At 30.1% G+C, this 16,800-nt stretch overlaps 1 protein-coding gene across 1 annotated transcript; it reads right to left on the bottom strand.

Annotated features, from left to right (window-relative positions):
- Positions 1-7,961: 7,961 nt before the first annotated feature.
- Positions 7,962-16,147, bottom strand: LOC103308978. The gene is made up of 3 exons (XM_008183371.1): positions 16,083-16,147; positions 11,139-11,307; positions 7,962-8,504 (listed from the first exon to the last, which is right to left on the bottom strand). Exons 1-3 carry the CDS (start codon positions 16,145-16,147, stop codon positions 7,962-7,964), a joined length of 777 nt encoding a protein of 258 aa, XP_008181593.1.
- Positions 16,148-16,800: the final 653 nt, after the last annotated feature.

The raw sequence follows: 16,800 nt of genomic DNA, 5'->3' as shown, positions 1-16,800 counted from the left end.
CGATCATTGACGTTATATATATATCGGTGCGATAAGCAGTGTAGGTGCGTTTAGTTAATGATCTCGTCCGTGGGTATTGACGACGGTGAAATTATTGCTGCGACGCGGCTATGTCAGGAAGGTCCAAAGTCCAATTCACAAATAATACGTTCTGTAGTAGCTAATACGTAATACTCTTGCAGTTACTTATAAGTTATAACCATTACCATTTACGATTCAATCACTTAGAACAAATAACAATAATAAAAATAACATACCATATTATTCATCCTAGGCTCGACGGACCAAATGTTCTTTAGGTGTGTGGACTGGTTACAATCATTAAGATAATACAATAATAATATGCTAATATAAATAATACAAAATAATATAATAATATGATAATATAAGAACTACGAACACAAGGTATTGTTGGAATGTCCGATTTACATTTTCTGAATGTCTCCCCAGGAATTTAATAAACAAGAAAAATCGAAAAACATACAAAAATACAAACAAAAACTTTACGGCAGTCCATCTATATCCCCTTATCCGTAGGTACTATGTTGTATAGATAAATAACCGTTAAGTTACATATATATGTTGGAACACGGTGTGCTATTAAGATTAAGAGTTTTCAGTTTTAACGACGTATTTAATTATTATTTTGTTTTCATTGTAGACGATTTTTTTTAACCACTTCCTAGAAACTTACAACTCCCGCGAAAGACGCTTAGGTCGTATAACCATTCCCGAAGTAGCTATTAATCGGTGTATTAAGATGTTGTGAAATCACCGATATAACCGATTAATTATATAGATAATCGATTAATTGTTATAATCACGCAGGCCTATGTATACCTACACTACATCTAACTTAGATATAGCCGTGGGTAATATTCTGAACTATTCACAACAATATTTTTATTAAATGGTATTCACGATTTTAATAGTCTCGTCGTTTTTAACGACTCCCGTACTTGAAGATTTGGTCGAAACAATTACTTTCCACCAAAACAAATGCCTACAAAGTATAAACATAGATTTTCATGTAAATATAAAAGAAACCACAACATTAACGAAATAACAGGACATAGCTCAACTGCGTGTCTACGAATCAGTAAGGCATAATAAAAACAATAATTATATTGTACAATTATTGGGAATGAATGATAAAATTGTATACATATAATTTTCCTATTTGGCTATTCATATAAATTATAGAACTGTATTATGTTATACCTGTATTATATTTTGTGTCTTTGCATCTAGTGCTTACTGCTTAATTAATAATTATCGTCCCATAACTAAACTGTCAATAATTCTTAAATTATTCTCAAAATTGGTAAACAATACTATTATACCTTCATTCAATAAATTATTATCAAATGACCAACACGGATTTAGGTAAAATAGATCAACAACAACAAATTTTTGTATATTTAAACACGCAATCTTAGATTCATTTGAAAATCAATCACAAACTGACGTAATTTATACCGAAGTGGAAAAAGCCTTTGATAGGATTAATCAAAAATTATTAATTCATAAACTTAAAATATATGGATTCTCTGAACCACTTCTTTCTTGGATTTATTCTTTCATTTCTGGTCGTATCCAAATAGTAAAATACAAAAATTATATCTCTGAACAAATTCTCGTTACTTCCGGTGTCCCACAGGGACACCATTTATCTCCACTATTATTCTGCCTTTTTATAAATGATATTTCAGATGTTATTTCTCGTTCTAAGATCGTATTATTAGCCGATGATGCAAACATTTTCAAAAATATTAGTTGCTTAAATGACGCTGTTGAATTACAGTAAGATTTAAAAAATATGTACAAATGGTGCCATCAAAATGCTATGCAATTAAATTTAAAAAAATGTTCTTATATTACTTTTTCATTAAAAAGACAACATATACAATTTAATTATTCTTTGGATAATATAAATTTATTAAGAGTATCTATGGTAAACGATATTGGGGTACAATTTGACTCCAAACTACCATTCAAGGACCATATACTTTTTATTAGGAATAAAGTGTCAGCAAAGCTTGGTTTTTTAATACGAACCTGTCAATGTTTTAGAAATGAATCTGCATTAAAAATATTATACTACTCGTTAATCCGTTCACACTTTGATTATGCACTCCTAATCTGGCATCCACATTTAATAACACAAATCCAAGATTTAAACAAAATTCAAAATAATTTTATCAGATTTTTATGTTATCAATGTTTTGTTTATAGAGCACCCCATTCTGACTATAATGTTACAATCAGTTTTTTTAATATACAGTCGCTAGAACAACGATTTATGAAAATTAAATTAAAGTTTTTATTTAAATTATTAAATAATATGATTGATTGTCCAGAATTACTGCAAAAAATAAATCCAATAAACTACCGATCCACAAATGTATTCTACACAAAACATTCAACTAAAAATTATATGCAAAATTCTCCATCCAATATTTTAATGTCCACAAGTAACTCAATAAAAAAATTGATTTTTTTTTTAATTCTTTAATATGTTTATAGCAAATGTTTTAAGAAATACATAACAAATTAGGTACCTACTATAATAGTTCAATAGAAGCATAATAAATATCTCTTTTTTTATTTCATCTTGTTTTTTATTTTATAAATATTTTTAAAAGCTCTATCAGTTTCAAATGTACATTATGCATGATATATTTTACTATGATTACTCTATACTATAATTTATGCACAGCTAGTTTTTATGATTTTTCTTCAGTCCGTGCAATACTATATCACGTAATCATATTCATTAAAAGTCTCATAATATGGCCATATAGCTCAGTGATTATCACAGCGTAAAATTGAAAAGTAATATAAAAAAGTATATGTACACGAACAGTATATTATATATAAAATATAGATAAGTCCTATATGCAAGCACTATGTTTATAAAATATGCACATATACTTCTTAATTATACTATCTATATACCGGATGATTCTTTTATCATTGAACACTCATTATTTCAAAAAGCGTAAGTTTTTTTGAAAATATTCTTTTACATAGTTTCAAGTCGCTTATGAAACAACGTTTTTCTTAAAAAGTTATATTTTTAAATATTTTTTATTGTTATAATTTTTTTACTTTTTTTACTTTTTTGAATGACAACATTGGGTTTTAATTTTATATTCCAAAGCAGAATATTTTTCTTAGCATTTTAATATTTAGGAGCAAGTTGGATGTTAAGTCTCTATGCTATATCTTTAATCGTGGTTGTGACCGTTTGAAAATACCACGAGGTATTCCAATAATCGCGTATTCGTGCGTATATCAAACGAAATAGATATTATACATTAACGACAAGAATAAAAACATAATATTTCAACAAAATGTCAATTCTCGGAAAAACTGTGACAATAATATAATGTAAAGACTACGTGTATAGTAATAATGTTATATGTATATAATAATTTTATTATGCTATCGATTTTTCGCATCGATACAAACAGTAGGAAAATGTACCTATGCGTTTTCAAGCCTGCAAACTCGTCCCAAATAGTGTTGAGTGTTATAATATTATTTTGTATGCTAAATCTGTCAAACTAAAAAGTCTGACCGTCCCTCTGAAAGTATCTATTGATCATAAATCATAATTATTCATAATCTATAGTAATATATAATACCCATAATATTATAATATTAGGCCACGTTCGGACCCTTCACTTCGATTTTGTACGCGGTGTCTTATTATTCGAATATACCTATGTAATGGTTTATACCGCATCAACTACAGCCATCGAATAACACAATTATTATTATTATTATTAAATTATGGTAATAGGATCACGTCTACGGATCATCGGCGGTGGTGTTTTCTTTCGACCTTTTGCGTGTCTCGAGAGTTGCATCCGAATGTATAAAAGCACTTATTTGTACTTAAATAGGAATCCGCTCGCCGGTTTATGGATTTCGACGCAATTTTTTCTAGTAGTAAAAATGTATATTTTTTCAAATCTTGCGTTATTCGTCACATAATGCGTAGACTATAGAAGACGTGTAGACGTAATATAATATTCAAATATTATATACTATGGTTTAAAATTTCAATCACAACGAAATATCAAAATTATGGCGCTCCAATACAACTTATTATTGGAAAAAAAAATTAGAAAAGTATTTTTAATGCACTGACGCAGTTCAAATTCAAATTACGAAAATACGGAACCACAAATCATAATACGGTGGACATTTTTAAGCTCAATATCTTTATCAGCTGTAAGCAATAAACCGAAATGATATTAGCATCAACATTTAATTATTTAAGTTATAAATAGTTATAACTTTCACTACCTTATGTTATTGAAATAAAATACAAATACCAATAATTTAAAAGAATTAATATACGACACTATACGATATGTTATTATTTTTTACGTATAATTTTTTACAATAACAAGTTATTAAGACAGGTCGACATCGGACACTATATTATTTAGTAATAACTAAGAATTAATATTAGTATTGCAAATATTTTTCAAAGAACGAATTACAATTCCTTCTTAGAGTTGAAACAGAATTTAAAATAATATATATGTACCAGTAGTTTAATAGGAATTTTTAATTTTACTATTTATTTATTATTTATTAACGCCCGTTAGGGCAATTTCACAAAGTTAAATATACTAATAAATAAAATTAATTTTAAGAATTTACAAAACACGGTATATTAAAGATAATATAATTATAGACTAAATAAGTTAGGGTGCTCATTTGCCAAACGCATCATTCGATCAATTGGCATATTCTTACCATAATTAGTATGATGGAAAGGAATTACAAATGGATAACGTGATCTAGAGAAACAAGGAGGAATTGTAAAGTTAACTTGGGAGATTAAAGAAGAAGCATCAATACGGCCATTAATTAATTTGCTCAAAAATACTAGATTCACTGTCATACGTCTATCTACCAAGGAAATCAATCCAAGTTTATTAGAGACAGAAAAGTAATCATGCTCAGTATGCTCTATTTTTAATATATTTACGGCAGACGATAAGATGCGCCTCTGGACTTGCTCTACATGTGAGGAACCAGTTGACGTATACGGATTCCACAGAACGGATGCATACTCCAGTAAGGGTCGTATCAAGGAACAATAAAACGTTTTGAACGAGGAGGACAGAGTCTTGAACGATCTACTCCAGACTGACTCTATATGATGTGAAAATTATAAGGTCTGACCCGAAAATTACACCCAGGTCTTTTTTAGTTGTGACCATATAAAATAAGACCAAGACCTAAAAATAATAATATTATTATTATAACAATTTATTAATTGTTACTTTTAGATGACGATATCAACTCAACATTACAAAGTACCGAGGCTGCACCTCAGATCTGGGTTGCTTTAGAAAACATACCAGAAATATTAACAGTCAGCGGAAAAACCTACGAGTTAAGAGGTGTGTGTAGTTTTCAAAAAGGTTTGAGCAGACTTCGAAACTCAGTGGGACATTTTACAGCGGACTGCAAACGTGGAAATAGAAATTGGGAGTTGATTGACGATTTGAAAAAAAAAATATGCCAAGTAAAAAGCTCAAAAAAAGTTCCTGCTGAATTTTTGATTTATACAATTTAAAATAGTATTTTAATAAACAGGTTGTCTAAAAAATTATTTTTTTATACCCTTTTTCATAATTTATGTTTTTTATCAATAATTTTGTTTCCTACTTTTAAGCAACAACTTGATCGAAAGGCTTTATTTTTTCAACTATGTGTTATGCAGGAATTAATGAAGTGAGTACGGAAATTAATGCATATTAGTCATTAATGTATGAAACGTAGGTACGTGATTGACGTATGCAGAATATTTATTACCTTTACAACCAAAAATATTGATACATATTTTATCGTAAATATGATGTATAATTTATTTTCCAAGCATTAAAATGTCATAAAGTTACAATACTTTTTAAAAAATTCTATCATATTTATGTAATAGGTACACAAATATAATAATTTACTGCATTTAATTTTAAATTCCGTTCACAATAATATCGTACGCCCACTACGTAGAGTCGATCTTTTACATAGACGTTACCTATCGTATTGCATTGACCTGTCTAAAAGAAGGGTACAATAGAAAATATGCCCTAGAGCACTTAAGTCAAACATATTTTGTAGACACCAAATTAAAAAAAAAGAAACAGAGTTATCCACCAATTATCTTTTGTATTTATTTAAAAAAAGTATTCGTTTCGAATGTAATTTGTTCATAAAAAATTTAGATTAGGTGCCATTTTAAGGTTGGTGAAACAAATGGCTAGAATAAATAAACACGCATAACATATCGTTATCAACTGTCATATATCATCCATTTTAGAATTATTTAATAAACATTATATGACAAAAAAAATGAAATGATTTTTAAAAAGTATAATTACCGATCATCAGTAATTAAGAAGTTGAAACAAATCGTAATGAACAGCAATTTGGTTCAAAACATCAAAAGAGAATCATTGATGGACAACTTCTTTAGGTAATTTTTCAGTAGGCAATTTAATATTTTGATGAATCAACAAATACCCATAGTGCCACATAATTGTTATTAATTATTATTTATTTAATTGTATTTAAAATAAAAATAATAATTGAATTACATATTTCAGTGCATATTACTTTTTTGTGCATATTTTCGTGCATTTTTGATAATATTTTAATGCATTTTTGCATGCATATTTTCATGATTTTCAATGCAACAACTTCCGAGCCCTAGTAATAATGTATAAAACAACGGAAAATATGTTCGAAAGAGAAACCAGTCCTACTCCGGAAAAACACGAAGAACTGTAAGTAGATCGTATTGATATAACTTTATCATGTCCGAACGTTTAAAACTTTAATTTGCATAAACTTATTGCAGGTACACTGTTTATTTTTTTATTCGTAAAATGTACATGGAGTGATATTGCGTTTGGTATTACAAAGATTTAACATTTTAAATTATATTTCAGACCCGCAGACGTATATTACGAGTCTGTAATAGCCGATCGTAATGAATTGAGAAAAAGAAACGATGATTTTATCTATAAATGCTCCGAACTTGATACAGATAATAAACTATTAAGAATAGAAATAAATAAAAAGGAGAAAGAGAAAACAGACATACGTGAAAAATATAAAGTAAGTATTCATTTAAATACTAATGCTGATAGTAGCTATATATTCCGATATTTACTGTTAACATATTTTCAAAGAACAAAAATGATTCTATATTGACCTGTAGAAAGTAGGTACTTCTATAATATTTCTTACGTATGATTTAAATCGCAGTGTAGGTATAGCTAAGTTTAAACTATAAAGGTAATAGATATAACTCATTGTTGAATTGCACGAAGTTCTTCCATTCAAACGCACACATAAACTAAATAATTGCTAGTATTATTTTCCTGATAAAAAATTAAAATAGAAATTGTTCAAAAATGTATAACATAAATAAAAATTAATCCTTTAATAAAAAATAATGAAATATTAATAACAAAAAGAAACAAACCAAAATGCAATTATTTTTTAAAAATGTAAGTAGGTACCTACTTATAAATTATATTTTTGTGATATATATATTATGTTACGGTAAAAGTATGAATAGCGGTAAAACCTAGGATTTACCGGTAAATCCTAGGTTTCGCCGACTGCTGACGGTAAATGTCCGAATTTCGGGCATTTACCGATTGATTTCGGTAAAACCTAGGATACACAAAATAGTTTTGTCAAACCCCGAATGATTTTTGTAGTTACGAGATTTGGTAAATCTTAGGATAAACAATCAGTGTTAGTAAAAGTCCGAAATTGTTTACCAAACCGAAATTATTATATTATAATATATTATGTTAAATTAAATTAATGTTATTATTATATATTATGACAACAAATTTTTATTATTATTATTATTACAAGAGTTTAAACTATTATTATATTTTATTACAACAATACAATTATTTGTTTGTGCAGGCTTGGCTACTGTGACATCTTGAATTGCACAATACATTTTTGGCTCGACACTTACAACGATTTGTTATACATTTCTTCAAACAGTCACACCTTATTAACCCTTGTCCGCCAGTCAAAGACAGTTGCAATACTGCTTGACGAATACCAATTTCATTCTCTGGAATTATTGCCGATTTTAAAAAAATGTCTTCGCATAAGGTGAACTGATTCCGAGTGAAAAGTTGAGAGAGTGTTCCTGCTTTTGTACCCAGGCGATAAAATTTTCCATCCACAACTTTTAACACCACAGCCAGTAATGTGCGGGCATCAACTTTACTTCGATCGACTTCCGGAATTTTAACCTTGACGGTTTGTCCAATTAATACAGTTGGCATTTGCTTGTTTGACATTTCCTTCATTTTTCTGGCTTGTTTTTGAAGTCCAATGTGTGATTCTTCTCGATGTTGATTAATTTTTTGTGTCCTCACCGGTATTACATTTTCTACGTCCCTTATTTCTAAATTTTCATTTGCTAAAGTTTCATCATCCTTTGTTTATTAACGTGTCTTCCGTTATTATCTATTATATTTAAGTCGAAATGAAAATCCCTTAAATCGATCGTTATAAAATGAACGCAATAGTTTCAATTTTGATATAATAAATTAAAGTAATAATAATAATAATAATAATAATAATAATAATAAAAATTTGTTGTCATAATATATAATAATAACATTAATTTAATTTAACATAATATATTATAATATAATAATTTCGGTTTGGTAAACAATTTCGGACTTTTACTAACACTGATTGTTTATCCTAAGATTTACCAAATCTCGTTTGTAAAAGTCCAAACTACAAAAATCATTCGGGGTTTGACAAAACTATTTTGTGTATCCTAGGTTTTACCGAAATCAATCGGTAAATGCCCGAAATTCGGACATTTACCGTCAGCAGTCGGCGAAACCTAGGATTTACCGGTAAATCCTAGGTTTTACCGCTATTCGTACTTTTACCGTAACATATATATATTATACTATAGTTTATAGTTTCAAATATTACATATTATATATAAATTGCATTTATTATTAGATGTCAAATGTCAAGTCAGATTCAACAGAGACATCCAGCTTCATCAGCTAGAAATTGTTGAACTTATTTCTAAGTGTGATCCAGTAATGAAGGATCGTTTAGAAAATGCTCCAAAACATTTAACTTAGTAATAGCAAAGTATAAAAAAAAATACGACAGATTACGGTTGTAATAAAATTGTATAGATAAAGACTTTCAACTATAGATATCTTAGATGTTAAAATAGTCTGCAAAATAATATTGAACTTAGCTTGGCGACATAAAATAAAAATGTAAAAGTACTATAGCATAATGACTAGTGAGTACATAATACATAATAAATAATAATAATATAGTCTATGTCGGCGGGCTCCAACCTGCGACCCACGAAGCCTTTGCCCCTCCCCCCTACAGATTAAATTAATTACAACAAAATTGTAATATGATCGTATAAATTTTACATTTTATTGTCATACGGTGGGAGTGCCCGGGAGTAGGTCATATCGCGATAAGACGCGATGAAAGGCAAAAATACTATTCCCAATCGCACGATCGCGAGCATTAAGGGCCGGGCCACACATAGCGGTTGAACAGCCCAACAAATTCAAATCGTTTGATTTTAAATGAAACCACCTTATATGCGTTCACACTTACGTGGTTCTGCCGCGGTTGAAAAATCGACCGCAATTGCATGTCGCGGTTGACCCGAGTGTGGTTCGACCACCCAAATGATCAAAACGCATTGTTTTGAATTAGTCCGTTCACACATAGCCGCGGTTCATTTTTTCAAATATGATATTATGCATTAAGAAATAAGAATTCCAATGGTGGGGCTCAAGTTTCTAGTAACTTTCATAACCCAAAATGACACTGTTTTTTATTTGTAAATAAGCTGATGTTTTAAAATATACCTACCTAATTTTAATTTTTTTTGATCAAATCTATTCTACTGAATATTAAAATCTGGTGTCTTTTCTTTTGGACAGCGTATATAGAAATAGGTTGGTAAATGGTAGTTAAGGTAAGTAGGTAAGTAATATAATAAAATGTAAAAATGCCTCACATAATACAGATATACTTATTAGTTATTACTTAGATATAATTAATTTTTCATTACGAGCATGTCAACTGTAAATTTATGGTACTATTAATTATTAAGTTATAGGTACCTACAATTATGTTATATAAATAAATATAATATATTATGTATTAATAGTACATATAAATAGTACATATTAATATATTACCTGTGTTACCGGCCGTAGTAAGTATAATTTTGTTGGTTATTTATATTATTTCATTAATTTTAATTAATTTTGGGTCGTCCAAAATATTATATACCTACCTAAAGTTTGGTAAATTGGCTTGATTATTTTCATTCAACATCACTTGTTCGTAGTGTATTTTTGGGGTTTTAAACACTTGTTAAACAATAGTTTGAAAATGTTCGACACCGAAAAATGTATTATGTTGATCGAAAGTAATCCTTGCCTATGGGATATAGCGAGCAAAGATTACATGGACAAAAATGTAAAAAATACATGTTGGCGTAACGTAGCAGAATCCATGTACATTGGAAACTGGTGTGAACTTTCGGAAACCCAAAAAGACGAATATGCTAATTATTATTTTAATATAAGTTTTTTATACATTTAAATATTTAACTCAGATGTCCCACAAATTACTACCGACCTGCGTATTGCATGCGTTCTTGCCTTATTTATTATAATAATGCGTATTGTACTATTGTATTATTATACTTAGGTAACTACAACTTAAATAAAAAAATAATTCAATTCAAATAAATAAAATATGTATTAGCATTTTTTTAATCAGGAAAAGAATACTAGCAATTTAGTTTATGCGTGCGTTTGAATGGAAGAACGTCGTTCAATTCAACAATGAGTTATATCTATTACCTTAATTTATAGTTTAAACTTAGCTATACCTACACTGCAATTTAAATCATACGTAAGAAATATTATAGAAGTACCTACTGGCCACAGGTCAATATAAAATCTTTGTTGTTCTTTGAAAATAATATGTTAACAGTAAATATCGGAATATATAGCTATACTATCAGAATTAGTATTTAAATGAATACTTACTTTATATTTTTCACGTATGTCTGTTTTCTCTTTCTCCTTTTTATTTATTTCTATTCTTAATAGATTATTATCTGCATCAAGTTCGGAGCATTTATAGATAAGATCATCGTTTTCTTTTCTCAATTCATTACGCTCGGCTATTACAGACTCATAATATACGTCTGCAGGTCTGAAATATAATTTAAAATGTTAAATCTTTGTAATACCAAACGCAATATCACTCCATGTACATTTTACGAATAAAAAAATAAACAGTGTACAATAAGTTTATGAAAATTAAAGTTCTAAACGTTCGGACACGATAAAGTTATATCAATACGATCTACTCACACATTTTTATGAATATGTATATTGGCCCGCCGACTACAAAAGATTGAACCACCCTGGTCTATACTACCATTGAAATTGTATTAGTAATCAAGTGTTGTAAATCGTCAAGCCAAGTTAAATTATTTATCAGGCTATTTTAACATCAATGATATCTATAGTTCAATAAAATTATATCACAACTTTTAGAACTGGTTGTACAATGGTGTTTATCGAAGTGAAAACTTCTTTAGCAACGTTGTGCACTTTTTTCGTGATGGGTAAAAATGTAAAAAATAAAAATAAAATTTTTATTTTTATTTTATTTTCATATGTTAAACTTGTTTATATTTATTACCATATTAGATGTAATATATAGTAGTCACTTTTTATTGTTAATGTCTAGTGTTCGTTTTGATCAATTACCTACTACTAGATAAAATTAATGATTGGCGTAAGGGACGTTTAGGTAATAAACAACGTACTATAATATTATCCACACCACGAAAAAAATTACAGAATAATTTGAAAAATTTAATTGTCAAAAGGACTGGAACTGCAAACACCAACAATATTCAAGTATTTATGATTTGTGTTTATTTTATTAGTAATAAAATATAATATTATATTATACATATTATTAAATAGGTACCTACTATATTATTATGCATTGATTTTTGAAACAGATTTCGAATTATGGATGGAAGTTGATTTTTCTGAGAAATAGACTTTTTAATGTAAAATAATTGTAATAGTTCTGAAGTGTTAAATTTTAATGTAATATAAATTGTCAAGTTTGTGTACCATAGCGCAATAAATGAATATTGTATTGTACCACATAAGTTATAGTACTTTTATAGTGATAATTAAAGCAATTCGTGCAAAATACCATTCCAAAATATAAAAATTGCACGACATTAATATTCAAGTTTTCACTTCTGTCAGCACTTCCTGAGTGCAACCCATCTGTTTTTTTTTAGACTCTGAGCGGAGTAATGAATGCCTTACTATGATTTTTTATGCAAAATCGTTGTTTGTTTTTGGTGTAACATAAAAACCAATGACCGTTACATGAACACATGCAATTTTGACTAAATGTTTATATTAGCATTTTCTATACACCATAACATTTTCAAAATATTTTGACTTATTTGGAGCTGTTTTATGAACATTTTCAGTTTCCAATTTTTTTAATTCTTTATTCTATAAATACCGATAACATTTTAATTGTTGGGTACAAAAGTTTGAAAATTCAATAGAAGGTTCCTAATATATTGTTTCAAAGACAGATAAAAAATTTTAAAAATCCATAGTCACAATTTTTTTATAAGCATTTAAAGTTCAAATATTGACAAAATACGTAAAAATTACGAAAATTTCCAAATTATTTTGAGTTAGATTTTCTTTTTAAATCTAAGATTTGAAAATATTATACGAAATTCCTTAGAAGTTTGTCTACCTTTATCAAAAAAGAAATTTCTACAAACAAATCAAATTACATTTTTATGAGCGTTTGAAGTTCACATTTATACAATATTGGATATTCACTCGATTTCTCATGTAACGGTTTTGTTATTTTATTGTTATTAAATTATCATTTAATAAAATATATTTAATATTTCGGGTTTTTTTAATATAATTAATTTAAATAGGTATGTGGTTTGGGAAAAAATTAACTTAACGTGTCAATACAATTAATAAACTCGTTAAGTTACTGAATAACATGGGGAAAAATGTAACTCATTAATTAAATTAGTTAAAAGTAACTTTTTAACTTTACTTGAACTTATTAAATCGCTAATGCTTAGCCTAGCATAAATATAAAATTGATAAAATAAATTTTAGTGGCAGTAGAAATTGAGAAGTGCGATGCCTAATATAAAATAGATTTCAGACATAGTATTTCAAATCTACGAATGATAGATTTCCAGTAATGTTATTACTAGTATTTATTATATTATATTGCATTATATATCATTATATGTATAATATGAATATATGATGTAAGATTTATTGATACACACAGCAGTAGGGTTATAAACTTATACTATACGTTCATAGTATGATGCTGTTTAAAACTCTGTGCACATGGTCCAAGGGTATACGTGAATTAGATTTGTAATAATATATATAGGTCATGAATAGTAGTATATCTATAATATTTTTGACGATTTGTTTAAAAATCAATATAATTCAAACGAATCTGTAAATTATTTAAATTTAATTTTACTTTGACACTGGTAGTCGGTATAATATAATTATAGTGTTTCGACTTTGTATATTATATTATATGATAATTTTTAAAAAAAAACTCGTTAAAATATAAATTTTACGATTTTAAAATGTTAATAACCTCCCAAAATTAAAATTATATGCCAAGATTTAAGTCTTTGGTTTAATCTAGATTCTAGAATAATACATTATAATCTCGTTGACATGCAATCTAGATTCGTGTAGTTTCATTTTTTTTTTTTTTTGCATACACAATTATAATAACCACAGACGGTAATAATATTTCACATTGATAATAATCGTCGTTGTACTGTATATTTATGTGGTTCTTGAAAAAAAAAAATAGCAATAATCATAAAATAGTGGATTAATATCAACACAGAATAAATATAGTACCTATTATAATTTTAAATTATATTATTAAATATCAGAATGTTATACAATTTTTTTTATAGACTAGTAAAATGTCAATAAACCATAGCTTAAAAAGTGATACAAGTGATTAAATATTATAAATTAATTTACACGCTTATTGCCTAGGATAACTGATATAGGTTTAATAAATACTAATGCTGAAAAAAATAACAAAAATTAATGATTTTGAAATCTTAAAACTAGAAACGTTTTCATTAAGAAAAAGTGGTTAAGTGGATGTCGCTCTGACGTACAGTAGGTTACAAGTGAGTTACTGTAATAGATGGTGTTAAATTTGAATTCAATGATATAATATTATTGTATAAGAAAAACAATGCTGAGCGAAAACGGTCAGTCAGCCTATGATATTACTAAGTATATTTGAGGATATTATTATGAATAAAGTAATTTATATATTTACATATTTATGTGAAACCTTGTTTTAAATTTTCAATTCTTAGCTATTTTATACATTTCTAACAACGAGATAATTATTAAATTTTGTCAGAATTTGAACATTAAAAGCTTATAAAAAATAATTGTGCCTATGTATTTTTAATATTTTTCAACTATGCTATTGTAACAATATATCAGGTACCTTCAATTACATTTTCACACTTTTTTAACCAATAAATAAAAATTTATTGATATTTATAGAAAAAAAAAAACTAAAAATATTGAAAACTGATAATGTCAATAAACAGCTCAAAAAGAGTGAAAATATTATCAACATTTTATGGTGTATAGAAAATGAAAATATAAATATTCAGTAAAATGTGTATGTATCTACAGTAATTCGTTTTTGATTTAAAACAATATAACAAAATCGCTACATGAGAAATTGAGTGACTATCTAATCTTGTAAAACTATGTACTTCAAACGCTCATAAAAATGTCATTTGATTTGCTTATAGTTATTTATTTTTTTGATAAAGGTATACAAACTTCAGAGGAATCTTGTATTACATTTTCTGATCTTAGATTTAAAAAGAAAAATTGTTATGAATTCTCAAATCAAAATAATTTGCTAATTTTCGTGATTTTTCAGTATTTTATCAAGATTTGAATTTAAATGCTTATAAACAAAAACTGTGATTAAGGATTTTTAATATTTTTCTAAAGTCATTGTAACAATGTAGTAGGAGCCTCGTAGTAAATTTTCAAGCTTTTTTACCAGACAAATAAAGTTTTATTGACATTCATAGTAAAAAAGCTTTATTAAATTGGAAACAGAAAATGTTTGTAAACAATTCAAAGAAATAAAAATATTTTGAAAATTTTATCGTATATAGAAAATGCAAACACAAACGAACATTCGTAACCTTTGTGACGGGAGGTATAAGACCAACATCCCGGTGGGGTGACCCCCTTTTACCACTTAAGCGGGACTGCCTACTTCTCGCCTTGAGTGGCGCAGGCTCGTCCCTCCAGCCGGGTACACCGGGCGCCCGAGCGCCATACGATGTTCCGCTGGCAACGCTCTGTCGAGGAGGTTGATCGGTGGGTTTCGAAAGTCCTGCGCCAGCGAGCGCCGGGTTGCGAACGCCGGACAATTCCCTCCCTTCTACTAAGACGGTACTTCCACAACCTCCACGAGTCCATCCACACCAGTTCCTCGAGTGCGGACGGCGCGCGCGGACGCACGAGGCGTGCGCGCCCGCAGGCCGGGCTCGAGTAACAATGCCCGTGAAGCGTCGGTTCCGTCTAGGCGCTTGGCAAGGTCGGATTTCCGACGGGGCTCTCTTCACGCCCGTGGAATGGGATTTCGGAGACCGTTTCACCCAGTACCCACAACGACTGTTTTCCCGTTAGCGTCGGTGATCGGTGCATGGTTTTAAGCTGCCGCGATCCGACCTTAATTTTAACGGTTCGGTTTTCGTGACGGATGCCGTGTCCGTACCGATAAATCGGATTTAGTGCTTATCGGGGGTGTCTCCCAATCAGACTTCCTCCTTGCACGTGTTCGTTCGCGGGTTGACTGGGCCCGCCAACTCTCGGTCAGAGGGTTCTTTGGTGCCCCGTATTCCGACGTGTTCAGCAAGCGCCTCACCCGCCATGTTCCGGTGCACTCCTGATTGCTCCACCGGTGTGTCACAGGGAAAGGGTATCCCCACTAGGATAATTTTCTCATGGGCGGGATAGGGAGGTGTCCATGTCACCCTGGTCCCCGCGTTCTGCGTGGCCCATTTCAGAGTTTTCTGATCTACCTGCCAAGGTTACCCATCGTCAGTACGCTCATAGCAGCGCCTGGAACACGGCGTGTTTCGCCGTGGTTCCGCACTCACGACTGGTCCCGCTCCAGCCGTTTGCACCTCTGGTGCGGAACTTTCTTTCGTGGTTATTTTTACGGATTTCTGGGCATTCTTTTCCCGACAAGTGCTCTGCGATCCTTGGGGACCTGCGAGCAGACTGCCTCGTCTCTGGGTTTTTATAGTGGAGAGGTCGGTTCGCTCGAAACACCGGCCGGTCCACTTCCCCATCATTGGCGACCCTTATCCGTTTCCACCGGTCAGTCCTTTGGGCCACCTCTCTGGTGCTTCCTTTGCTCCCGGGAAACTCAGGTCGAAGATGCGCCCTTCGCTGGCGTTGAGACTTGGGACGGGGTCGCGCCCGAGATAGCGCGGCCGGCATTGCAGCCCGCCACGCCACTCAGCCTCTCAACCACGCGAGGCTCGCCGGATGCGGTCTCAATTCCGCATCCCTCTTTCGA

Source organism: Acyrthosiphon pisum, chromosome X (assembly GCF_005508785.2).
Source record: "Acyrthosiphon pisum isolate AL4f chromosome X, pea_aphid_22Mar2018_4r6ur, whole genome shotgun sequence".
NCBI classification, from domain to species: domain Eukaryota; kingdom Metazoa; phylum Arthropoda; class Insecta; order Hemiptera; family Aphididae; genus Acyrthosiphon; species Acyrthosiphon pisum.
The sequence above is the reverse complement of the archived record's forward strand: the minus strand, read 5'-3'. Positions and strand labels throughout refer to the sequence as shown.

Coding starts and splice junctions, on each gene's coding strand:
- LOC103308978 (XM_008183371.1), bottom strand. CDS start 16,147: ATGGCGGGTGAGGCGCTTGCTGAACACGTCGGAATACGGGGCACCAAA. Junction 11,308..16,082: donor AAAGAACCCTCTGACCGAGA/GTTGGCGGGCCC, acceptor ATTATATTTCAG/ACCTGCAGACGTATATTATG. Junction 8,505..11,138: donor ACATACGTGAAAAATATAAA/GTAAGTATTCAT, acceptor TAATAAACAAAG/GATGATGAAACTTTAGCAAA.